General features: G+C 35.2%; 1 protein-coding gene across 1 annotated transcript in view; it reads right to left on the reverse strand.

Annotated features, from left to right (window-relative positions):
* Window positions 1-2,136: 2,136 nt before the first annotated feature.
* The window catches only part of SMC3 (structural maintenance of chromosomes 3), a 38,599-nt gene continuing 16,400 nt past the window's right edge, over window positions 2,137-24,335 (reverse strand). Inside the window, exons 9-29 of the mRNA XM_006735766.3 lie at window positions 22,948-23,123; window positions 22,083-22,163; window positions 21,684-21,848; window positions 21,299-21,420; window positions 20,097-20,310; window positions 17,355-17,458; window positions 16,554-16,653; window positions 15,974-16,134; window positions 15,488-15,629; window positions 12,931-13,081; window positions 10,623-10,775; window positions 8,826-8,977; window positions 7,903-8,061; window positions 7,002-7,109; window positions 6,044-6,152; window positions 5,257-5,504; window positions 4,958-5,170; window positions 4,424-4,615; window positions 4,095-4,272; window positions 3,140-3,246; window positions 2,137-2,544 (exon numbers count right to left, since the gene is read on the reverse strand). Coding sequence (XP_006735829.1) covers window positions 2,473-2,544; window positions 3,140-3,246; window positions 4,095-4,272; window positions 4,424-4,615; window positions 4,958-5,170; window positions 5,257-5,504; window positions 6,044-6,152; window positions 7,002-7,109; window positions 7,903-8,061; window positions 8,826-8,977; window positions 10,623-10,775; window positions 12,931-13,081; window positions 15,488-15,629; window positions 15,974-16,134; window positions 16,554-16,653; window positions 17,355-17,458; window positions 20,097-20,310; window positions 21,299-21,420; window positions 21,684-21,848; window positions 22,083-22,163; window positions 22,948-23,123 — 3,107 coding nt within the window. The 3' untranslated portion in view covers window positions 2,137-2,472. The remainder of the gene's footprint in view (window positions 2,545-3,139; window positions 3,247-4,094; window positions 4,273-4,423; window positions 4,616-4,957; window positions 5,171-5,256; window positions 5,505-6,043; window positions 6,153-7,001; window positions 7,110-7,902; window positions 8,062-8,825; window positions 8,978-10,622; window positions 10,776-12,930; window positions 13,082-15,487; window positions 15,630-15,973; window positions 16,135-16,553; window positions 16,654-17,354; window positions 17,459-20,096; window positions 20,311-21,298; window positions 21,421-21,683; window positions 21,849-22,082; window positions 22,164-22,947; window positions 23,124-24,335) is intronic.

Consider the following 24,335-nt stretch of genomic DNA (forward strand, 5'->3'; position numbering starts at 1 on the left):
GGTCTCGATCCCAGGACCCTGGGATCATGACCTGAGCCGAAGGCAGACGCTTAACGACTGAGCTACCCAGGCGCCCCTAACTTTATTTTTTTAAAAATGTTATCTTTCAGGGGCACCTGGGTGGCTCAGTTGTTGCGCATCTGCCTTCAGCTCAGGTCATGATCCCAGGGTCCCAGGACTGAGCCCTGCGTCGGGCTCCCTGCTCCACGGGAGGCCTGCTTCTCCCTCTCCCACTCCCCCTGCTTGTGTTCCCTCTCTCGCTGTGTCTCTGTCAAATAAATAAAATCTTAAAAAAAAAAAAAAAATAAAAATAAAAATGTTATCTTTCAAAAGACACCATTTGTAAAGCAAAAAGACAATTCACAGGCTGGGAGAAGTATTTGCAAGTTATACCTGGTAAGGGACTTGTATCCAGAATATTTAAGAACTCTTACAAATTGTTATTTATATTCTTTTTTTTTTTTTAAGATTTTATTTGACACAGAGAGAGAGAGAATGCACAAGCAGGCGGAGCGGCAGGCAGACAGAGTGGAGAGCCTGACATGGTGCTTAACCAACTGAGCCACCCAGGCACCCCTGTTATTTATATTCTATAATAAGTAACAGAATTTTAAAATGTGCAAAAAATATGAATAAGCATCTCACCAAAGAAGATATACAAATGACCAATAAGTACATAAAAAGATGCTTAACATCATTAGTTAACAGGCAAATGCAAACTAAGATCATGAGATACCAATTCACATTCACAAGAATGGCTGACTATAATAAAAAAGAATAACAAGTGTTGATGAGGATATGGAAAAACCATAACCCTCATATATTACTGGTGGAGATCTAAAATGGTGCAACTCCTTTGGGAAATTTTGGCAGTTCCTGGGGTGCCTGGCTGGCTCAGTCACAAGAGCATGAGAGACTCTTGACCTTGCAGTCATGAGTTTGAGCCCCATGTTGGGTGTAGAGATTACTTAAATAAACTTTAAAAAAAAAATTAAACAAAAAAAAGAAAAAAGTTTGGCAGTCCTGAAAATGTGAAAAAGTTACCATATGATCAACAATTCCAATCCAAGAAAAATGACAACACATATCCACACAAAAACTTGTTCATGAATGTTCATAGCAGTGTTATTTATAATACTCAAAAGTGAGAACAAGCCAAGTGTCCAACTAATGGTTGGATAAACAAACCACAGTATATATTCCGACAATGGGATATCACTCAGCAATAAAAAAGAATGAATTATGGATATGTGCTACAACATGGATGAGCCTTAAAAACATGCTGAGACAAGTCAGTCACAAAAGGCCCCACATTGTAAGATTCTATTTATATGAAATGTCCAGAACAGGCAAATCCACAGTATGAGACACAAACTAGATTTATGGCTGCCAAGGGATGAGGGAGGCGGGAGATACAGAGTGAGTGCTAATAGGTACAGGGGTTTCTTTTTGGGGTAATGAAAATGTTCTAAAATTAGACTGTAGAGATGGTTTCACAATTGTGTGTATATACTAAAAAAGTACTCAATTGCATAATTTTAATATGTGGATATTATCGTCTATGAATTAAATCTCAATAAAGTGATTTAATAAACATAACAAACAAAAAACAAAGACCTCATCTGAGGGGGAAAAAAAAGTTTCAGCAATTAAGTTTTCCAAACTTTTAATCAGAAAAACAAGGAAACCTTATAACTCAATTTTTTGGCTTAGTGTTCTTAGCTACTCTTAAAACTATCTTCCTAAATTCTAATAAATACACTGCTCTCTAAAATTAAAAACTATTTTTAAAGAACCATTACAATGAGTTAAAGCCAGGGTTCTAATCCTCACCAAGGGTCATAATCACCTGGGGGAACTTAAGAACTAGCAACAACCAGAACCCCACTCCATAAAGATTTTGATTCAACTGGTCTAGGGAAATACACCAGCAGTTTAAAGCTCCCCCAACATGGATTTAAGCATGCAGCCAGGACTGGGAATCGCGGATATATTTCAAAAGAATGTGAAGCCACGTTTAAAGAATCTTTTCAGGTAAAGGCAGACCTTTCTTAGGCAAAACAAAAAGCAGATATTTAAGAAAAATTTGTTTCTAATCATACAACTATAAATAAAAAGCCACATAAAATACTAAAGTAGTCATAAACCAATTATTTAATTGAAGCTATAAAAAAAGAGGCAATATAATTGATAAAATAATTAGGAAAGAATATTTAGCATGTTTCAAAAGATTTAAAACAGGAGCAGGACACTTTACAAAAAGTTGTGTGGGAAATAAAATTCTTAAACTATAAGTAGAAATGTAACATTACAGAGTATCTTATAAAATACAATGACAGAAATATAAAAGGACTATGTATGCTCTAAGTCTGAAAACTATTAGTAGTGACTACATATTTAAATGTACAGTTCCTGGGTATGAGATTCATATTACTATACACAACTTCCAAACCAGTGGACAATATTTTCCGTTTAACCATGAGTAGTATCATCTTCTACAAAGTCTTTGGCCATCTCTGCTGTGATCACGTCAATATGACTAACCTGAAGAAAAAATGTTAAAAACTGTGTTAAACCTTAAAAAAATATCAGTGTTCTCACTGTTCAGAGTAATATTTTAAAAATATGGCCTCTCACCTATAAATTTTACATATCAAGTCAAATGAGTCTAAAACACTGATGGATAAGACCTTTATAATGTTGTTTGTCGAAAGCATGAGTTTAAAAAATATTCTGCATTTTAGAACTCTGAAGATCTGGGTAAGTACTAACGTCTAATTATCAAACCATGTTTTTTCAGTTTTTATTATTTTGCTATTTCAAAGAATCTTAAGGCTGAAGACATCAGGAAGAGATGTGTGGCCCAGCCAAATAGAAATGACCGTACATAACTTAAAGACTGTGCACTACAGGAAGATATTGTCTCTTAATGCCAATGAAAATAAAACCAATGCAACGAATGCCACAAAAACTAAACTTCACAGGCATTTGAAAGAAAAGTTGTTTTTTTTTTTTTTACAAACTCATAAGATAAGCAACAAATTTCTAAGTTTTCCTTTATGATTTAAGTAACATAAAACAAGAATTTGACAAATACAATACAAACTTAAACTCAATGTAAAAAAAAATTTTTTTTTACCTTATTTCTAAACTTTACACCATAGAATTTGTCAGCTGACTCAAGCAGTTCAGGCCTAAAAGTAGTTGTAATAAATTGTGCATGTACAGCAAGTTCCATAATCATATCTATAAAAAGAAATAGTAATTTAATAAAACCATTTTCTGAGTAGATCTGAACATTTAAAAAGCAACTATCTTCACTCTTACCTAAAATTCAAAACAGCCTGTGACTTTATTTTTCATGCATATATGCAAAATTACCAACTTACTCTCTTACATTAGGGATAGATCTTTTACCCAGTATCTTAAAGTTACAGAATATGAAGTAGTGGCTACTCAACTCATAACACAGCATTAAAATTGTCAGAGCAAAACAACTTTTCTCACACACAAAACAAGAACAACCTTCCCCTGCTACCCACGTCCCCAAAGATCTTTTGAATTTACTAAAGATCAAATATAGATTCTTTATTTATTTTTAAAGATTTTATTTATCTTTAGAGAGAGAGCATGAGTAGTGGGGGAGAGGCAGAGGGAGAAGCAGGCTCCCTGCTGAGCAGGGAACCCCACTCAGGGCTTGATCCCAGGACTCTGGGATCATAACCTGAGCCGAAGGCAGACGCTTAACTGACTGAGCCACCCAGGCATCCCCAAATATAGATTCTTTAAATACAGAATCAACATTTAATGTCAGGGGTTATTCAAACATTGAGAAAAACAAGTTTTAAAAAGAGAGACTTCTGTGTAAAAGTTTAACTGAAGGATTTTCAATTGACAAACACATCGACCTCTCACAGAATTAAGCTTTGTAGTCTAATACTAAATTCTAAAAAACTTACTAAAAGAAATTTTATTTACAGAATATACACCCTGTCTAGTCCCCCCAAATATCTTAGGCAACAAGAATTCACTACCAAAGAGGCAAGTTATCATTTTTAAGCAAGTTCTCATTGTTAAGTACAAACCCAAACTACCTGACACAGCCTTTCTGTGCTGGGCATCCAGAGCCTGGTCAATTTCATCAAACAGGTAAAAAGGAGCTGGGTCACATTTCTGAATAGCAAAAATCAGAGCAAGAGCTACCAAGGATTTCTGTCCACCAGAAAGCTGTTGCATTTCTCTCATTTCACCCTGTTTTCCTGTAAATGACACCTAAGAGAACATTTAACTGAGTTAATACCCAAAAGGGGTAGAATCACCATCACCTCTTAAATCACATACAGTGCACCAATTTAATTTGTAAAATATTCTACAAATGCCACTATGGTAATACTGGGGAAAATTGGATATAAAGGTATTTTACCCTAATTCCAACTCCAGTGAACTGGTCAACTGATGGGACACTGCTTTGTGACCCAGAACCCCTCTCACTTTCACCACTTCCTTCTCCTTCATCCTGAGACTGACTGCCCTCCACATCTCCTTTCTTCATCACCAAAGTAGCTTTGCCACCAGGTACCAACTTCTGGAATACTTCACTGAAGTTCTTGGATACCTTTAAAAAGAATGAATGAACGAACAAATGAATAAGCTACGTGGTGATTCAAATATAAATTCTGCTTAGGTGGCACTGCACGTATTATTTCTTAAGGCAAAGACAAATATTTAAAAGCAATCACAAACATTTTAACCAGAGCAACAGACTGAATCCTTTTAAGAGCTGTGTAGGATATTCTAATTAGTGTGTTAGAAAACTATATGCTGGATTTGTTCACCTGTATTAGATCCAACTATCAGTGGGGGAAAAAACTTAAAAACCTTTACAAATTGAGTAATAAACTGAATAACAGCTGAAGCTTTTGTCTTGTGTATGCAGTAAATACAAACAGAAACATACCTGCTTGAAAGTTAACTGAATAGCTTCATATTTTCGAAGTTCAAGTACATTCATCAGTTCCATGATTGATTTGTACCCCCTATCCAACTCTTCTTGTCGTTTTATTAACTTTTCTTTCTGCTCAGAGAAATTTACAAACTGATCTAAAGCTTTTTTGTTAACATGGCTGTACTTCTTCAATTCTGTGTTGCACTGTTCAAGTTTTCGAAACAACTACAAAGAGAAAAATAAATGTATAAATAAATTCACATGAAGAGAAATTTGCAATAAGATTTCAAATTTAAAACTACACAATATACCTGTTTGAGGCTCAGTGTCTGGTACTTTTCAAATGCTTCCTGGGGAAGTGATCCAAGTTCTCGAATTTTCTTCATACACTCTTCTTTCTTCTTCAGTAGCATGCCTTGTCGATTTGTCATCTTTTCTAGTTCTTTAGTATCATGATTTATAGCATCCATGTGTTCTTTTTCCATATTTTTCCAGCGTTCCATACTCTTCTGAAGCTCCTTAATTCCAGCTTCTGTTTTATCAATGGAATTGTCCAAATCTAAAATAGGGGGAAAAAAACAAATTAAGCCATAATGCCTATTTTAAAGCTAGAGTACTATTTGATTGAAGATTTTAATGGCCAAATCGATCAAAATAAATAGGTTTTAGGTTTTTTCTCTTTGTTTAAATTGTACTGTGTAAATCCATAAAACATTTAATTCAGGACAAAAATAAGAGTGTACATTAGTCAAGTATATATTTCTCATTAAATGTTTATAAAAAATTTAAAAAATTTTCTTCTCAGCAACTAGGTGATAAACTTAATTCAGCTATTTCACATTTTTGGAAACAAAATTAATAATTAGGTCTCTCATAAAATTGTCACAAACATTTCAACAAAACAAAGGTTACTATTTATAATCAACCCACTAAACTCCATTCACCATAAATTATTTATGGTGATGGAAAACACACAAAATCATTAGTGCATGCTTTTGCCTATTTGGGTATTTCATTTTGTAGTAAACAATTTTATCAAATAAATAAGCTAACTTTTAACAAAATACAAAAAAAAATTTTTACTAAACAAAAATTCACCTTCTGATCGTGCCATAGTATCTTTTACTCTTTTATTGATTGCTTCAAGTTCTGAGGTTGTAGCAGTGAGAACAGTACCCCCTTCTGTCTCCCTCAGTTCATTAAGTTCCTGCAAGATAAAAGAAACTTAAGATCATTAAACCACAGAATATGAATTTTGTTAGTTTCAAAATAATTACGTCAAGAGTTTCCAATAACTGTTACTTTTTTTGCATTAATATATAAAAATTTAATCATCCAATTGTTGATATACATTTGTACGGTTTTTAGTTTTTGACTATTATAAATAATGCTATGAATATTCTTGTCTTTTTAATCAACCTCAATGAAGTATAATTTACATCCAATAAAATGAGCCAATTTTAAGTGCAGAGCTCAGTGAGCTGTGATAATGTATATACCCACATAAGTACCACTACAATGAAGATACAGTTTTTCATTAAACCAAGAAGCTCCCTTGTACCCTCTATAATCAGTTCCCTCTACTCATGGCCCCAGAAAACTATCATTCTGCTTTCTATTGCTAAAGATTACTTTCCCCAATAGCTGTTATTTTGAATAAGCATTCAAGAGAGATAGAAAGTACGCTCTGTATAATTGCAAATAGTTAAAATATCCATTAAAGGGGGAAAAAAAGGTAACGATATAGTAACTAGAAAATTTCTCAGCGACTGACTATACTGAGAAAACATTAGTTACTAACACTTACTGAGTACCTAGAATGGGCCAGGATAATCATACAAAACAGGTTTTACTGTTATGCTCATTTTTCACAAGAGGACACTGAGGCTTAGGAATAATACATTACTTGCAAAAGATCGTACACTAGATGGCAGTGCCAGAACTCCAACTCAGGGTATGTGCTTTCTGTCCCCAAAGCCCATGCGATCAAAGCCACTCGTGTTTAAGTTCTTTCAAAAGGTTATAGTCATCAACAAACCCCCAAAAAAGAACATACCTGTTCTACTTGGTCCAAGCGTTTCCTCAAATTCTCATTTAGGTATGTCTCTACTCGAGTAATGATACCTTCTAATTTAATTCTTTCATTCAGCAACTGTCTGTTTTCCTAGAAGAAAAGAAAATTATTTGTCTACATAGGCACACACATTTCACACACAGGAATGCTGTTAATCTGCTGTCCTCTCCATTACTTGTGTTCAAAGGACCTGTAATAGAAAGCCCTATATTTTCTTCATTTTCTGTCTTACCTATTCAGAAAGCTCAGTTTGTGTGCTTGGTTCTTTTTGTAAGACATCCTGCCAAAAATATTTACCTACTTTTCATTTTTTGGACTTAGTATTTACGTCTCTGTAATACAAAAATCAAATGTTTAACCAAGGGGTGTCTGGGTGGCTTAGTCCGTTTAGCATCCAACTCTTGATTTTGGCTCATGTCATGATCTCAGGGTCCTGGGATTGAGACCCAGGTCAGCCTCTATGCTCAGCATGGAGTCTGCTTGACCCTCTCCCCCTGACTCCTCCCCCCACTCGTGCTCTAATAAACAAAATCTTTAAAAAAAAGTTTAATCAAAAACAGTGTTAATTATATAAAGGCAGTCAGATCAAAAGAGACAGCAAAGCTAACAAGCTCAATCTTACTAATAATAAAAGTGCATTAAATAAGATGAAGAAAATGAAGACTTCTTGTATAATCCTAACATACCCAGAATGGTTTAGAAAAACTTACTTACTCTTACAGGTATGAGAAGTTCAAGTCTCATTTTTCTATTTTCTCAAAGTTCCCTTCTTTTGCATTCCCTTAGTAGCAAGAAACTTTTTACAACAGCCAATTATACTTTTACAACAGCCAATTATAAACTTTTTACAACAGCCAATTATACTTATATAAATTGTACTTGCCTGCTGAAGTTGACGAATTTCATCATTCAGTGCATCTACTCTCTTCTGATCTTCCAGACTAAGTTGTGAAAGCAAATCAGTTCCCAGTTCTGCTTTCAACGATTCTCTGGTGGACTCCATAGCATGCAAACTTGCCTCCAAACTTTGTAAGCTACGTTGCTATGTGACAGATCATCCATTTATTAATAAAGGTATTAGTCACTGCATTACTTATTAATAGTGAAAAATTGAGAACAATCTATATTTGATATTAAAGTGAACTGAATCATATCAACTCAAGTAACTATTAGGTATCCACTTAATTTGATAATTATAACTAAATAGCAGTAAGAAAAATACTTATGATACAATACTATCAGGGTATATGGGACCAATCATATTCCATGACTGAATCATATAAAAATCTTCTTACATATTAAATATTAATAAGAACAAAAAGAAAAAACTGCTAGAATGTGTTAGGGTGGTATAGTTGGACAATTAAAAACTATTGTTTTAGTACTACTGATGAACTAAACAGTTTTTGTCAAAGCTTATGAGACTAACGTGTTATTACTTTTAATTTAGCAGTAATAGTTTGGCTTCTACCCTGTTTAGTAGAATTTGGATCCAAACAACTCCATAAATAGTGCTTAACAGACAAAAATGATTACTAACAAATTAACGATCATCAGAAAATACTATTATGCTATAGCTCAAAATGCCTACTTGTTCACTGAAGCTGGACAATCTGAATGCGGACTACAAAATGAGACTTTGGGTACCCATGGGTATAAGTGCAGTATAGATAGGGGAAGTCCAAAAGTACAGGTCTACAAAAAATGGAACATATAAACTCCAGATAATAACCTATGTAATATATGGTCCATCCCAATTCTAAATAATTAAAATAGATCTGTAACAAAAGGGACATACTTACGAACCTTTGGCATAAAGGTTTTCTCTGACTGCTGCCTCTTCTCTTTTAACATCTTCATTTCTGATAATATGCTATCTCGAGATGCTTTAAATTTCCTTTGCTGGGTCTCTATCTGCTGCATTTGGTTCATCAACTGATCAATTTCATTATTAATCCATATACAAGGCTAAGGAAAATTCTCTCTAGTTCTTTTAAAAACATGTGTATCCCCTCCCTTTTCTTTACCTCCAAATAAAAGTTATTTCCTCAAATTTATGGACCATAACAATGCTAAATTAAATACTACACTGTATTATATCATAAAGAAGCTTAAAACATTTTACCCCACCATTTCTCTCAAAATAACATATATTTTACTTAAAGCTATTTAAAAACAAAAATTCTTGGGAAACCCTAAGAGAATCTGAATGAGGTATATGTTTTTTGTATCTTTTCAAGAAATATTTACTGTGTTATCTATTATCCTTAAAGCACTATAGAAGGTAGTTATGTATGAAGAGGAGGCCTTGTCCAATGTAGAAAAATAATACCACCTAGCTGGATTATCAAATACAGGAAGGTAGCTGATGTATGTTGTCAATATCCTCCTTTTTCTTATGTTTCCCAATGTTTTCTTTGCGCCAACATCTTGCCAAATTTGGGCAGTTCTAAATATGCTCTGCAGACCCCTGCAAAGTCAAAACTAACATGTTTATTTACCTTTTGCTCTGTGCTGCTGCTTGCACTGATGGAACAGAAGCTATAAACCCACTTTAAAAAAAAAAAAATTGCCACTTTCAATTAAGAATATCCCAGGGGTGCCTGGGTGGCTCAGTCGGTTAAGTGTCTGCCCTCGGCTCAGGTCACAATCCCGTGGTCCTGGGATCGAGCCCCACGTCGGGCTCCCTGCTCAGTAGGGAGCCTGTTTTTCCCTCTCCCTCTCCTCCCCTGTTCCTGCTCTCTAGCTCACTATCTCCAAAAAAAAAAAAAAAAAAGAAAGAAAGAAATCATTAAGAGTATTCCAATGACTCAGTAAAAATGGTTTTTCTTGATGCTTGAGTACCTATTAGGTAATCTTCACACCCAATGTGGGGCTTAAACTCATGACCCAGAAATCAAGAGTTGGATGCTCTACCGACTGAGCACAGTAGGTGCCCCTCAAGTATCTACATTTTTTAAATTGTGTGATGTAATTCAAAGTACACATAAAACACTTTTGCCTTATACCAAAGTACTGGGGTTAATTTAAGAAAATGCAGAGGTACAATGTTTCTGTTGTGAGCTAAACTAGCCACTCTTCATGGAACACCAGTTTTATCTGAAAGAAGTGAAGGTACTATGTTTACTAAGACTTGGATTTTGATAGCCTTCGTCCACTAATACATCTGCACCAAATGACCTTGAAATAAAACTCTAATGCACATTTTTCAACCCCTGTGTTTAACTTCTATGCAGTATGTGGCATTAGAGGCCCCAACCCTTCTTTGAAACACTAACCTCATTTTCTTTCTACAATGCTGACCAATCCTCCTCAGTTTCCTCTATAACTTTAAATTTTAGTGCACCTCAGGTTCTTTGCTCTCAGAAATAGACTGACTCACTGCTCTCAGCTTTAAATATTAACAGCTAAGGAAAGAGTATTACAAGAGTTTTGTCCTTGTCTTCAGAAGTTAACTTTTGACAACAATATAAACTCCCATGCTTAAATAAAAGTCAAATGTGGAATTTTTTCCCCGCTGTATGAGAAAACACACTTAACATGTAAAAGATTACATATTTCAACCCAAACAGTTCTCCATCGTGGCACAAGACAAAAAGATATTTTCAATATTTCTGCGCAGGTTTTCATTGAGCTTTGCTTCAAGCTCACCTAGTTCTTCTTCTGCTTTTCTAACATCTTTTTGCAATTCAAGTCTAGACTTCCTTGTGTCATAATAACCTCCGGTTAGAGCACCCCGATGACTAACTTGGTCACCTATAAACAAAGCACAAGGAAGGTAGAAATTCTGTATAACAATTTCTTTATTCAGTGATAAACTGATTTATAATCAAACAACTAATTTAAAGGCTTTACCTATTTAATGAGAATTTAAAAGGATTTAAGCCACTCTGAGAAACTTTTGCTTTCCAACTGTTAAAATTTGCATTAAAAAAGGTGCCTTCTAGGTGAACCTGAACATCTGCCAGAAAGGAAGGAAGTGCTAAAGACCAACGGGGACAGGTCAAGAGGACACAGGACTTGGGAGTTTGGAATTCCACTGGCCATATTTGGGAAAATGTGAACATCCACGATAATAATGGCAAGTCTTGAGAAGTTTTTTGAATGCTTTTAAAAGCACAGAGATAGGGGTGCCTGGGTGGCTCTGTTGGTTAAGCATCCGACTCTTGATTGAAGCTCAGGTCATGATCTCAGGGTGTTAAGATTGAGCCCTGTGTCAGGGTCTGCACTGAGCATGGAGCCTGCTTGAGAGTCTCTCTCTTCCTCCTCCCCACCCCTGCTAGCTCTCTTTCTCTTAAAAAAAAAAAACAAAACAAAACAGAAGCCTTGAAAGAATTTAAGAATCACCATTTGGAAACCCGCAGTGTATTGAGTCAAACCACTGGTAAAAAAATTGTTGGAGTGGGGTGCTTGGGTGGCTCAAATGGTTAAGTGTCTGCCTTCATCTCAGATCACGATCCCAGGGTCCTGGGATCAAACCCCACATTGGGCTCCCGGCTCAGCGGGGAGTCTGCTTTTCCCTCTCCCTCTGCCTCTCCCCTGCTCATGCTCCCTCTAGCTGTCTCAAATGAGTAAAAAAATCTTAAAAAAAAACCCAAAGTTGTTGGGGAACCTGAAATTCATGTTTTCGTAAAGCATAGTCCCACATATCACATTAATTACGAAGAGGAAAGGGCACCTTTACAACTGAGAGATTGCTACTGGTCAAACTTAGCACCACTAACAGTGGGACACATTGTGTGATGCAGTAAGAATATACATCACTCATGCCAAGAATGTTTAAACTGAATCTCACAATGAGGAAGCAGTAGGACAAATCCAGAAAATGGGACATTCTATGAGAAAGTCAATTTCCTGAGGGTGGGAAGGAACAGGAGCTGTCCTATATTGAAAGAATCCAAAGAGACGACATTGCATGTATCCTTGATCGGATCCTGGACAGAAAAATATTTTGGGACAACTGGGAAAATTTTAATGTACTTTTTAAATGATGGTATTACTGGGTTATGTTAAATTACTTAGGTGTAACAATGATACCTGGAGCTTAGGAGAGTGTCCTTACTCTTAAGAGATATACATGCTTAACTTTTAGAAATAAAGCATCATAATTTTTATAACTTATTCTCAGAGGTAGTTCAAAACAGCAAAAAAATTATCTATAAAGATAAAGCGGGGGGGATGTGTTACCTTCTTTCATCAACAAATAAATTATAAAGAAAAGGAAAAAATTGAAAAATGAGAGTAGGTGAACTTATAATACCAAGGTTCTTAACCTAGACTCCATGGATAAAATTCAGGATATCCATGACTGAGGTAGGAAAAAAAATTTACATCTTTATTATTATACTAACTTCAAAATGAAATTTAGCAAATCCTTCTGTTATAACAAATAAGAATCACAGTGGTATTATCAGTACTTGTATAACTCTGTTACCAAGAGAAATAACAGCTATTTTCTATCAGATTATATTTGTTGCAAATCTCAAAATATTGTTTACGTGTATCAGTAGTTCAAAGTTTTATTTATTAGACCCACTGCTAAATCTTCTTTTTGAATACCTTTAAGAATAAATTATTATGTCATATTTGAAAAAATATTGTGATTACCATGTCAATATGATTGGCTTCTTTTGTGATCCAAAGCATTTTATTTTATGCTCTTAAAAATATTTTGAGAAAGGGCTCACAGGCTTTACCAAAGAGCCAAAGGAGTCCACAGTGCAAAAAACGTTAAGAATCCCTACTACAGACCAAATGATTATACTTAAGAGACATCAACTAAATATAAAGTGTGGATCCTGTCTGGACTCAAACCATTTAAAAATGATAAAAAACTGGACATGAATTTTGAAATACTTTTAAAACTAAAATGGAATTTATCTGTTCAAAGCTAAGAATTACTATTACAAACCTTCCAGGGTAATGCAGTCCATAGTAAAAGCACGGGCTAGCTGGGTTGAAACTTCCATGCTACGACAAATAAGTGTTTTCCCAAACACATGTTTGAAAGCTTTGTCAAATCTGGGATTGTACCTCAATTTACTTATCATAGGAATCGCATCCTAAAAATGAATATTTTGTCAGGATAGAGATCACAACACAGTTAATTAAAACATGTTAGCAAAATTATGAATTACATCTTTATGAAATATAAACACAAATGCTTTCATTTTATTCTGAAGAAGTTAGAAAAATCACTCTACTGAAATATCTTGGAAATTATGTTCATGTAATCATCCAAGTTTTCAAGAGCAGAGAAAAATGACAAAGAGTTTAGTTGCTGTGGAGTCAGATAGCTCAAGTTCAAATCCTAGTTCTGACACTCATCAGATATATGCTCTGGACAAGTTGCTTAACTTCTCCATTTAATAGTTACTTCATCTACAGAACTGCAGTAGCAGTACTTTCCTGATAAAGTTGTTAAGACTAGACTAGATCAGACAAACTAATAATATGTGAAACACACAGGATAGCATCTGTCACACAGAAGGGCTAAATAGGGGAGCCTGGGGGGCTCAGTCAGTTGAGCGTCTGACTTTTGATTTTGGATCAGGTCACGATCTCAGGGTTGTGAGATCAAGCCCCATGTAGGGCTCCAGGCTGGGCATGGAGCCTGCTTAAGATTCTCTCCCCCTCCCTCTCTCTCCCCCCACCTCCCACCTTCCTGCTCCCCCTGCTGGCTTGCACTCTTTCTAAAAATAAAAACATTAAAAAATTTAAAAAAGGCTAAAAAAATGTAAACTAATACTATTTCCTCAAAATGTTCTCATTATATGTATGTCTTAGGTATTCAGGAAAATATTTTTTACATAAAATTTTCCCTTTTTACATTCTTCTAAACTATTAGGAAAGGATTTTTCTAATTTTCAAATTAGGAAATATAACCTAAAACAGTGCAATAAATATGTTAAGCTTAAATCAGTAATTATAAAGAGAACACCAATGTAACTACCATGGAGGACAAGAAATAGAACACTGCTGACACTAAGAACTGTGCCCCTTTCCTAATCACATAGTGGTTACCTGTTGGAGGTGACCACTATCATAACTTTTGTGATAACCATTTCCTTGTACTTCTTTCAAATTCTATCATCTAAATTTAGTTTTGTCTTTATTTATTTATAAGATTTTTTTATTTACTTATTTTGGGAGAGTGGTGAGGGGCAGAGGGAGGAGAGAGAGAATCTCAAGCAGACACCCCGCTAAGCGTGGAGCCCAGTCTCAGCCAACGTGGGGCTCGGTCTCAGGACTATGAGGATCATGACCTGAGCTGAAATCAAGAGTAAGACGCTTAACCAACTGAGCCACCCAGGTGCCCCGTCTGTGTATTTAAAGGGAACCATACTATATGCATTCTTTTTTTTTTTTTTTAAAGATTTATTTATTTATTTCAGAGAGAGAGAGCATGAGAGGGGAGAGGGTCAGAGGGAGAAGCAGACTCCCTGCTGAGCAGGGAGCCTGATGTGGGACTCGATCCTGGGACTCCAGCCAGGATCATGACCTGAGCTGAAGGCAGTCACTTAACCAACTGAGCCACCCAGGCGCCCCACTACATGCATTCTTGAGTCTTGCTTCATTCACAGCATCACATCTGTGATTACATTTTCCTCCCCAAAACTTCAAGGATAATTTATAGATTTAAAAGAAGAAAAAGGTGGACCCTTTAAAGCAGCTTTTAAGATTCTCACTGTACCAGGAGCACCTGGGTGGCTCAGTTGGTTAAGGATCTGCCTTCGGCTCAGGTCATGATCCAGGGGTCCTGGGATCAAGCTCCACGTGGGGTTCCCTGCTCGGGGCGGGGGGAGTCTGTGTCTCCTTCTCCCTTTGCCCCTCCTCCCTCTCGTGCTAATAAATAAAATCTTAAAAAAAAAAAAAGATTCTCACTGTTCCACTTAAATTGTTACCATTATCACAGAGTTTCAGCTCTAACCTTAGACTAGGATAGTAAAATAGTTGCTAATACCATCAACATTCTGAAACCAAACGCCTCAAAGCAATTACATTTTTCTCAAGAACACTGTCTGAGGAATATTCTTAATCCATTTAAATGTATACCAGCAAGTAACAAAAGCAACATTGTTTTCAGGGCCTATTATCTTACTAAACATTTTTATTTAATTTATAAGCCATTTAAAAAGTACATTCAAAAAACTTAAAAAAAATTTACTTCAAATGACAGTTCCTTAGGGATTTCTTCTCCTTAATTTTGTCACCCTGGGATAATCTCTCAAAGTATCCTGTACTTATGTATTTTAACACTTTACACATTTGCAGTGATTTGTTTCATGTGTCGCCTGTGACCTGTCTCCCTTCCCATCCCTACCCAGTAGTGACTATGCTGTAACAGAAGCATGTTTATCTCACAGACCAGTGAATCCTAACGTACAGTACCGTGCACTAGCATGTGCTAACCACAAGAAGAAATAACCTATTGAAAGAAAGACAGACTTTCACACACACCAACTCACATTGGTTTCAGGATAGGCAGTATCCCTGACATCTAACTTGTTAAGAGGAAGAAAAGTGACCTCTCCAGGAAGATTCATTTTATTAAACTCCATCAAAATCTTTGTGCTGACTTCATCTGAATCAACAATATGATAAAATAACCTGCATGTAAACAAAACAAGACACATCTTTATTGCTAGACTTTAAAGTGCTATAAACATTTAGGCAAACAATTCACTTTTTTTTCTATGCAACCCAATTTGTACTGAGGTAGGGTGGGAGGGAAACTACTTAGAAAATTCCAATGAGGAGAAGGAGAGGAAGCCCTAAAAGGGATAGTTCTAGCTTCTACAGTTAGGAATACTTAACATGAACATCTTTAAAAAATTAAATAAGCAACTAGGATAAAAGAAGCTAATGGGAGACAGATTATACTAAAATTCCAAAAAGCTTATTCTTATTCCTTCTTTCCTTCAAAAATTCAAAATATCAAACAAAAACTTTACCTGTTGCCAGCAGTGACTTCCACGCATGTGTAGAAAGCAGGCTCACATTCGAAGTTATTCATCACAATGCCGTGATAGCCATTTTGAACATGCTGGTTTATTCCTTTCCTACGAAAGTGGTCCAGTACTTTGTTTATGCTGTCTATTCCATTTAAAATAGCCTGTTAAATTGTCAGAGATGAAAAATATTAAAATAATATTTCTAGTGGCACTCCTGCTGGTAAGAAACAAATCCATTACTTTATACATTAAAAAATACTTCAGAGATTAAACTAAACATCCTCCCCAATGCCACATCACCCCCTTGAAAAATGCCTATTACATGAAACACTTTATTATGGGTTCTGTTCTGACACTAACATTAAAAATGGGACTCTTCATCTAAAAATCAAGTGTTACCATTAATGCATGGGTTGTAGTAACGCTGCTTAAACAAGACCCATCATTTCAAATTTATAGGACAAGTGATTTACACTCTTATTTATCACCTGAAACCAAGGACTTACAGCTTGAAAACTAACAAATTCTTGTGTAATAACTGGCTCAATGTAAACTGAAGTAATGAAAAGAACCTGCTCACCTTTCCTGTTGCTGCTCTAAGAAGTTGCTGTTTCTTTTCAAGATCTTCTCTTTTAGCAGCGAGTGCTTGCTGTTCTGCATTCTCCTCTCTCCACAAGTAACTAATCAATAAAAATTAGACTGTCTTTAATTTTAAAAGCATTAAGATGCACCAACAGTATATAGTTTAGGATAAAATACTGAAAAAAATATCAAATTTGAATAGTTTATTTACAACTTTTTAAGATTTTTAAAAAGATTTATTTGAGAGAGTGAGCAAGCATGCGCACGTCTGGGGGAGGTGAAGCAGACCTCCCCGTTGAGCAGGAAGCCCAGCTCGGGGCTCGATCCCAGGATACCAAGATCATGACCTGAGCCAAAGGCAAACGCTTAACCGACTGAGCCATCCAGGAGCCCCAAGATTTTCTTCAAGTAATTTCTACACCCAAAGTGGGGCTTGAACTCACAACCCCAAGATCAAGAGTTGCATATGCTCCACCAACTGAGCCAGCCAGGTACCCCTAGCTCATTTATAACTTAAAGACCATTTAACAGCTAGTAATTAGTGTTACTCAAAAAAAATTAAGGCATCGGGACACCTGCTGGCTCAGTCATTAAGCATCTGCCTTTGGCTCAGGTCATGATCCCAGGGTCCCGGGACTGAGCCCCGCATCGGGCTCCCTGCTCCACGGGAAGCCTGCTTCTCCCTCTCCCACTCCCCCTGCTTGTGTTCCCTCTCTCGCTGTGTCTCTCTCTGTCAAATAAATAAATCTTAAAAAAAAAAAAAAAAAAAAAATTAAGGCATATTTTAGTCTATACTAACTTTCTTTCACTTTGTAATTCATCTTTCTTATTTTTTACTTCGTAGTATTTTCTGTCCAGTTCTTCTACTCGAGCTTTGACTTCATTAAGATCCTGATCCAGTTTCTATGGAAATAAAAATAATTTAAACTTAAAATACAATTTCATGCAAACTAGTCCATAGTAAGAGCAAGATCAGTAGTTGCTAGGGAAAGAAGGAAGGGGAAACATTTTGGGGTGATGAACAGGCTTGTTATCTTAAGCGTGGTCATGATTTCACAGATGCACTCATATGTCAAAACTTATCAAATGATACATTTTAAACACACGCAATTTATCGTTATGTCAACTGTACCTTAATAAAGCTATCAAAAAATTCAATTCTAACTTTTTAAAAATGCCTTTAGGCAAAAGAACACATCAAGAGAAAACATAAACCATAAAATGAATTACTCTATAAAATACTGCTAAAATAGAATTTACTCACTAATGATCTAAACCTTTCTACTAGAATTTTAGAAGAAAACAATACATTCACACCAATCTCAAAATACTGCTCAATAGTTTTCACACCACTCCCTCACACACATACGATAGATTGAGAATTATACTAAGAAGCAAAAGGCCATTCTACATAATTCAGTCAGCACTATAAAATCATCTCTATCCAGTATAAAGGACAGACTTCACCAGTGGAAGGTGTAGCTGAAATACTGCAAATATAATGAAGTTCAAGCTTGAGAAAGAATGAATAAAAACTACTGAAAAATCTTGGCTCTTCACCAGGCTGTTTCAAAAAGAGCATTTGTTGAGGTTGTTTCCATGAACTCATGACAAACACATTTTCTTTCTTTTAGGAAAGGACATGTAGCTATCACAGCTGAAACTATATTAATTTCCAAATAACCACCTGGGATCAACCTGTGTTTTCCACTCCCTCCATAAAATATCCTGACCAAAGCACACTGGACTCTAGAGGCTATGAGGCTACTGTCTATTACTCCTGGTCACTTTTCTACCAGTTATTTATGATTACAGAGCCAGTTGGGTTTGCTCCCCACTATGTTTTCATTTATGCTGTGATTACATTAAATATTAAACAGAATATGAAGACAAAGAAAAGAGCTGTTTCTTTAAAAACTTGATTTAGTTCTGGATACACTCAATGGTGACACACTAAAAATTGAATTAAATGGGGAAATCAACTCTAAAAGATCGAAAAATAACATAATACATAAACACATATAGTAATATGTATTTTATAATAAAAAATCATAATTCAAAATGTCAAACCACAAAGTTAAAGACTAGAAAACTGGTCCAGATTACAAGATAACAGAAATATGACAACTAAATGCAATACATGATCCTAGACTGAATCCTGAATTCTGTTTTCATCCAGCTTTAAGGAGAATTGTATTTATATATGTGGCTCCTAACAAAATAGTCTCCTGAGAACTCCCAATCACTACTTATACTCAAAAGAAACATCTTGGGCTCTACATGAAAAGACTGGTATGTACTCTGGTGGGGGGATGTTGATAATGGGGGAGCCTATGCATTTGTGGTGGTAGGAGGCATATGGGAAACCTCTGTACCTTCCTCCCAATTTTGCTATGAACCCAAAACTACTCTAAAAAATGGTCTTAAAAAAAGACTGGTACATGAGCAAACATTTTTCTTTTTAAGCAAAATACTTACGATATATATAAATATATGTATGTTTACATGTGTATAAACACAAATACTATTACATATAAAATTTAATATACACACATACATATATGAAGATTTTATGCATTTAGTGACTTTGATATAAACCAGTAACCAACTGGTACAGATCTCATGAGGTAAGAGGATTCCTCTGTGTAGGTACATATATAACTTCCTCACCCTACACTTGTCCTACATAATCCCTTCTCATCACTTCTATCATCTTATATACAGCCACACGTAACACTTCACAAAGCATTTTCCCCCTTTCTCATTTTAAATAACGAGATCTTTCTTATTCTGGAAGTGATTTTATCTTCTACTTCAATTTTTAAGGAAATGCTACTAAACATGCACAGTACATAATGTTTTATTCATTTAGAAAATCTTATAAAATCACCACTGCCTTAACCAACAAAAAATATATTCTGCAGTAAGTTATTAAATTGACAGAGAATTGTAAAAGACTGTAAAAATGGAAAAAAAATTAAATTAGTTACTCTGAAATTATATTTTAGACTTGTTTATCACATTAAAATTAAGGGTAGTTCAGGAACATTCTACCAATTCATAAAAATATATTTTAAAATATACTCAATCTACATGAACACTCACAGATATGGAAAAAATCTTCCTTGAAAAGGAAAACTACCATATAAATATTAATGTATATGTGTAAATATTATGTATATAAATATTAAATTGTGCTGGTCTTTTCTAAATAAGTACCTGTTTCATATATTTTAAGAGTAGCAGTGTACTGTTCAAAAATAAAACTTAAAGAGGGGGGTGGGAGGATGGGTTGGCCTGGTGGTGGGTATTGAGGAGGGCACGTTCTGCATGGAGCACTGGGTGTTGTGCACGAACAATGAATCATGGAACACTTCATCTAGAACTAATGATGTAATTTATGGGGATTAACATAAGAATAAAAAAAAAAAAGATGCTATAAAAAAAATAAAAAAATAAAAAAAAAATAAAACTTAAAGAAATAGGTAAAATGTACATGTCTTCTGAAAAATTTTCACAAAGCAGCTATAAAAGTTCTTACATTATACTGCTCCAGGTTTTTCTCTTTATTTGCCTCAGTGTCCTCCAAATCCTTATGGATAGCAGCAATCTGTCTTTTCTTGTCATTAATAGCCTGATCTAAAGACTTGAGTTCCTTTTTAATCCATTTATCCCTTTCTTCCTTTGATGTAAACTGGCTTCCTCGACCCTGCTTTGCATAAAGATCTGTTCTTTCCTGGGTAGCTTGGGCCAATCTATATAAGACAGAAGAAAAGAATGGATTAAAAAGGAGAAAATAAGCAAGTTTAACTACAATCGATATGTCAAGAACACAGAGATAACAGTCATTTTCAAAATTCCGTAAAAAAATATAGAAAGCAACTGGTATCTAATAGAGCTCCTTGGGCTAATACTATATAAATTTCATTTTGAAAAGTCACAGTTAAAAGTCATGTGAAACAGCCCATATCCTAAGGATTTTGGGCAATGTCTTTACTCCAGTTCTGGGTTAGTCAGTAAAGCTAGAGACAATTCTAATATCCTATCTCAGGAATTTTCAAACTCTATTTAACTATATAAACATTTCTAATTCCTTATAATAAAAGACTATCAACGTTAAAAGGCAAGAGAAAGACAAAGAAAATATTTACAATACACAGAATACTAAAACAAATACAGATTACAGACAACCTTATCAAACAATAAGAAAAAAATCAGAAAAAAAGGGGCAAAGGAAATAAAGAATTCACTAAAAAAAATACTGGTGGCATAAAAACATAATAATGCACTAAACCATGAAATCAGCAAAAGTTGGCATGTTCAATCTACATATAGATACTAAAATGTCTAGATGCTAAAACAGCAATAAAAAAAGGAAATAGGATGAAACAGAGTAAGATGTCATGTGGGTAAAAAACAAAAAAACAAACCATCATCCATGTTTTTAAAAGCCCAACAACATCTAGGCAAGTTATTTATCTTAGGCAAGTTATTTAACCTCCCAGAGCCTCAAGTCTGAACTTACAGTGAGGATACTGTGAATCTCTTAGGGCTTCTAAGTGAAAAAAATGTACGTGATATGTATACAATAACGCTTGGCCCACAGTAGCTGTTTAACACAGGCTATTACTTTGAAATTGGATTTAACTTTTGCCCTTACTGTGTCTTCTTAACTCATAACTATTTAGCTTTCACAGAGGAACTATGTAGAAGGTAGAAGTATTGGTGAAAGAAATCCCAGACCTAGCAATTCCTCGCTCTTCTTTTTCTTTCACACTGTTGAATTTAGGTTCTGTTTCTGCCAGTTCTTTCTGCTTTTCTTCTATTTTTTCAAGCAGCTTCTGCCTCTCTTTTAATAAGCGTTTCTGTAAATAAAGCAGGATAAGTAAAAATGCAACCTTAAAAATTTGTTTAAGTTTAGCATAAACTGATCCTGCAACACAAAACTAATTTTTAAATAAAAGAAACAAGGAGACAGTACTGAGTTGCTACTTAAGTGAAAATTATTTTAATGTGCCAGATCTTCTACAAAAATTTAAGCATGCACCCCCGTCACAGAAAGGATGGTCTTCTGTAATTCCTATTCAACTGAACACTTACGTCTTTCATTTTTAGCATTTTAACTTACCCTTTGTTCACTATTGCCTGCCAATTCATCTTGTAAATCCTTGGCTTTAAGCTCTAACTTAGTCCTCTGCTTAATTTGCTCTTGTCTTTCAGCGCTGAGCTGCTCCTTTTCTTCTTTCATAGCTGAAATTTTTGTTTTCAGTTCTCTAACTTGACGCTCAATATCCTAGTCAAAAAGTATGAAATAGAAATGAGTCAGACAATTAGAAGTATAAAAGCAGAGTTTTTACACCATTAGTTCTGTTCCTTTTTCCTTCATTTACACTTTCAGTACTATTCTGTCTTTCCAATACTCAATCCCAAGACATGCATTTGAAGTTACCATTCCCTAATTCTGGTACAAAAGGATTTACTGTGCTCAAAAAATGTAAGTTAACCCAAGCCTAGTTTATAATCTTACCTCCATCTTATCTCTTGCATCCTGCTGGGCATCTCTTAATTGTCTGGATTTTTCTCCACTAGTCTCTCGCTTAGCAGAAAGCTGGGGGGAACAAAAAGCTGTAATTTCTAACTCATTTTGTATTTTGTTTAATACTTCATAACATGTAGTAAAACTGTAAAATATCTGCTAAAACAAAATCATTCACCTGAAGTTTTTTTTAATTTTTAGTGGTTTTAAAGTAAAAAGCTCCTTTAGTTTTAAGTATTACTAAAAAACCAAGAAAAAAATTCATGAAGTTTTTTATTATTAAGTAAACTCCACCCCCAACATGGGGCTTGAACTCATAACCCCGATATCAAGAGTCCCATGCTCCACTGACTGAGCCAGCCAGGCACCCCTTCATGAAGCTTTTAAAGGTGGCTTCCCTCATTTTGGTTTGCCTTGCACCACCACCTGATGACATTTCAGATAAAACTATAGCAAGGACGATACAGGTCTAGGCATTTTCCTTGGAATAAACTGAAAGAACAAATTTACTGACCAATGATTTCATTAAGAGGTTTAAATTTTTATTTATTTATTTATTTATTTAGACACAGAGAGAGAGATAGCAAGAGCAGGAACACAAGCAGGCGGAGTGGGCGAGGGAGAAGCAGGCTTCCCGCTGAGCAGGGAGCCCTATGTGGGGCTCGAGCCCAGGACCCTGGGATCACGACCTGAGCCGAAGGCAGACGCTTAACGACTGAGCCACCCAGGCGCCCAAGAGGTTTAAAATTTTTTTTAAGTTTCTATTTAAGAATCCCTGAAAAGTATAAATATAGAATGAGCTTAACCTAGTCATTGAATTAAATCACTCTGAATTTAAATAACAAAATTCTTTTACCTCATCAAGTTTAGCACGAGTCTCGTTAAGTTCCTGGTTGTAAATGGTATATTCCAGGGCTCGTCTCATTTTATCCCACTTTTGATACTGAGCTAGTTCTTCCTTTTCTTCCTCTAAGGTATGTAATCTCTCTTCAATGTATTTTAACAACTCATTGATTTTTTCCCGTTTGCCCTCTTAAAAAGAAATGAGAGAGGGGTGAAGGAGTTGAATAAAATTTTTATGTAAATAGTATCTATTCTCAAATATACCGTGAGTTAAAATTAATCTTAAGAACTACAGCATTATAGAATAGTATGTGGTAACCAAATCATCTAAGATACTAAAATGACAAAATGCTTTATTATGAAAAGCATCAGAGAACGTTACACATGGTGACACTTTTTAAGTTTTTATTATTTTAGTTCATATATAATGTTATATCAGTTTCAGGTACACAGCACAGTGATTCCATAATTCGATACATTATACAATGCTCACTGTAAGTGTAGTTACCATCTTTCACCACACAATGTTATTACAATATCATGGGCTATATTCCCTATACTGTACTTTTCATCTCTGTGACTTACTTTATACCTGAAAGTTTTTCCTCTTAATCCCTTTTACCTATTTTACCCATCTTCCCCCTGCACCACCACCCTGGCAACCACCAGGTGGTTCTCTGTATTTATGAGTCTGTTTTGTTTGCTTGGTTTTTTTTTAGATTCCAAATATTAGTGAAATCATGTATTTGCTTTTCTCTGACTTATTTCATCAGCATAATACCCTCTAGGTTCATCCATGTTGTCACAAATGGCAAGATCTCATTTTTTAAAAAGTGGCTAGGTAATACTCCATTGTATGCATATACCACAACTTCTTTATCCACTCGTCTATTGATGGACAGCTAGGTTGCTTCTACCTCTTGGCTACTGTTAAGTAATGCTGTAATAAACGTATGGGTGCATGTATCTTTTTGAACCAGTGTTTCCTAATTCTTTTATTACATGTGGTTAAGGGCCTCAGTTTAAACTTCCTTTAAAGGCAACTGTGCCTTCCCACAATATTTTAAAAAACCCTACTAATATCACTGATGTCACTGATTTTCAACTTTTATAGTAATAGCATTATCTATAACTTCCATACATTGAACACCCACTATATTCCAATCATGGTGCTACTCTGCTCCTCTACTCACCACCATAAACTATGAAAAAGAATTTTACAGATGGAGAGGTTTTAGACCAGAGAGATCAAGTCACAGTGTCAGTTAATTATTAGTTATTAGTCAGATTTTGAACTCAAGACTGTCTGACTCTTAAGACATGACAGAACACAGAACTTGAAAAGCAAAGTAGGGTTTCCATAAATACATGTACTAAAGAAGATTCAAAGTTTTCCATTTA

This window comes from Leptonychotes weddellii, chromosome 6, assembly GCF_054177405.1.
Source record: "Leptonychotes weddellii isolate Sample4059 chromosome 6, ASM5417740v2, whole genome shotgun sequence".
Classification (NCBI taxonomy): domain Eukaryota; kingdom Metazoa; phylum Chordata; class Mammalia; order Carnivora; family Phocidae; genus Leptonychotes; species Leptonychotes weddellii.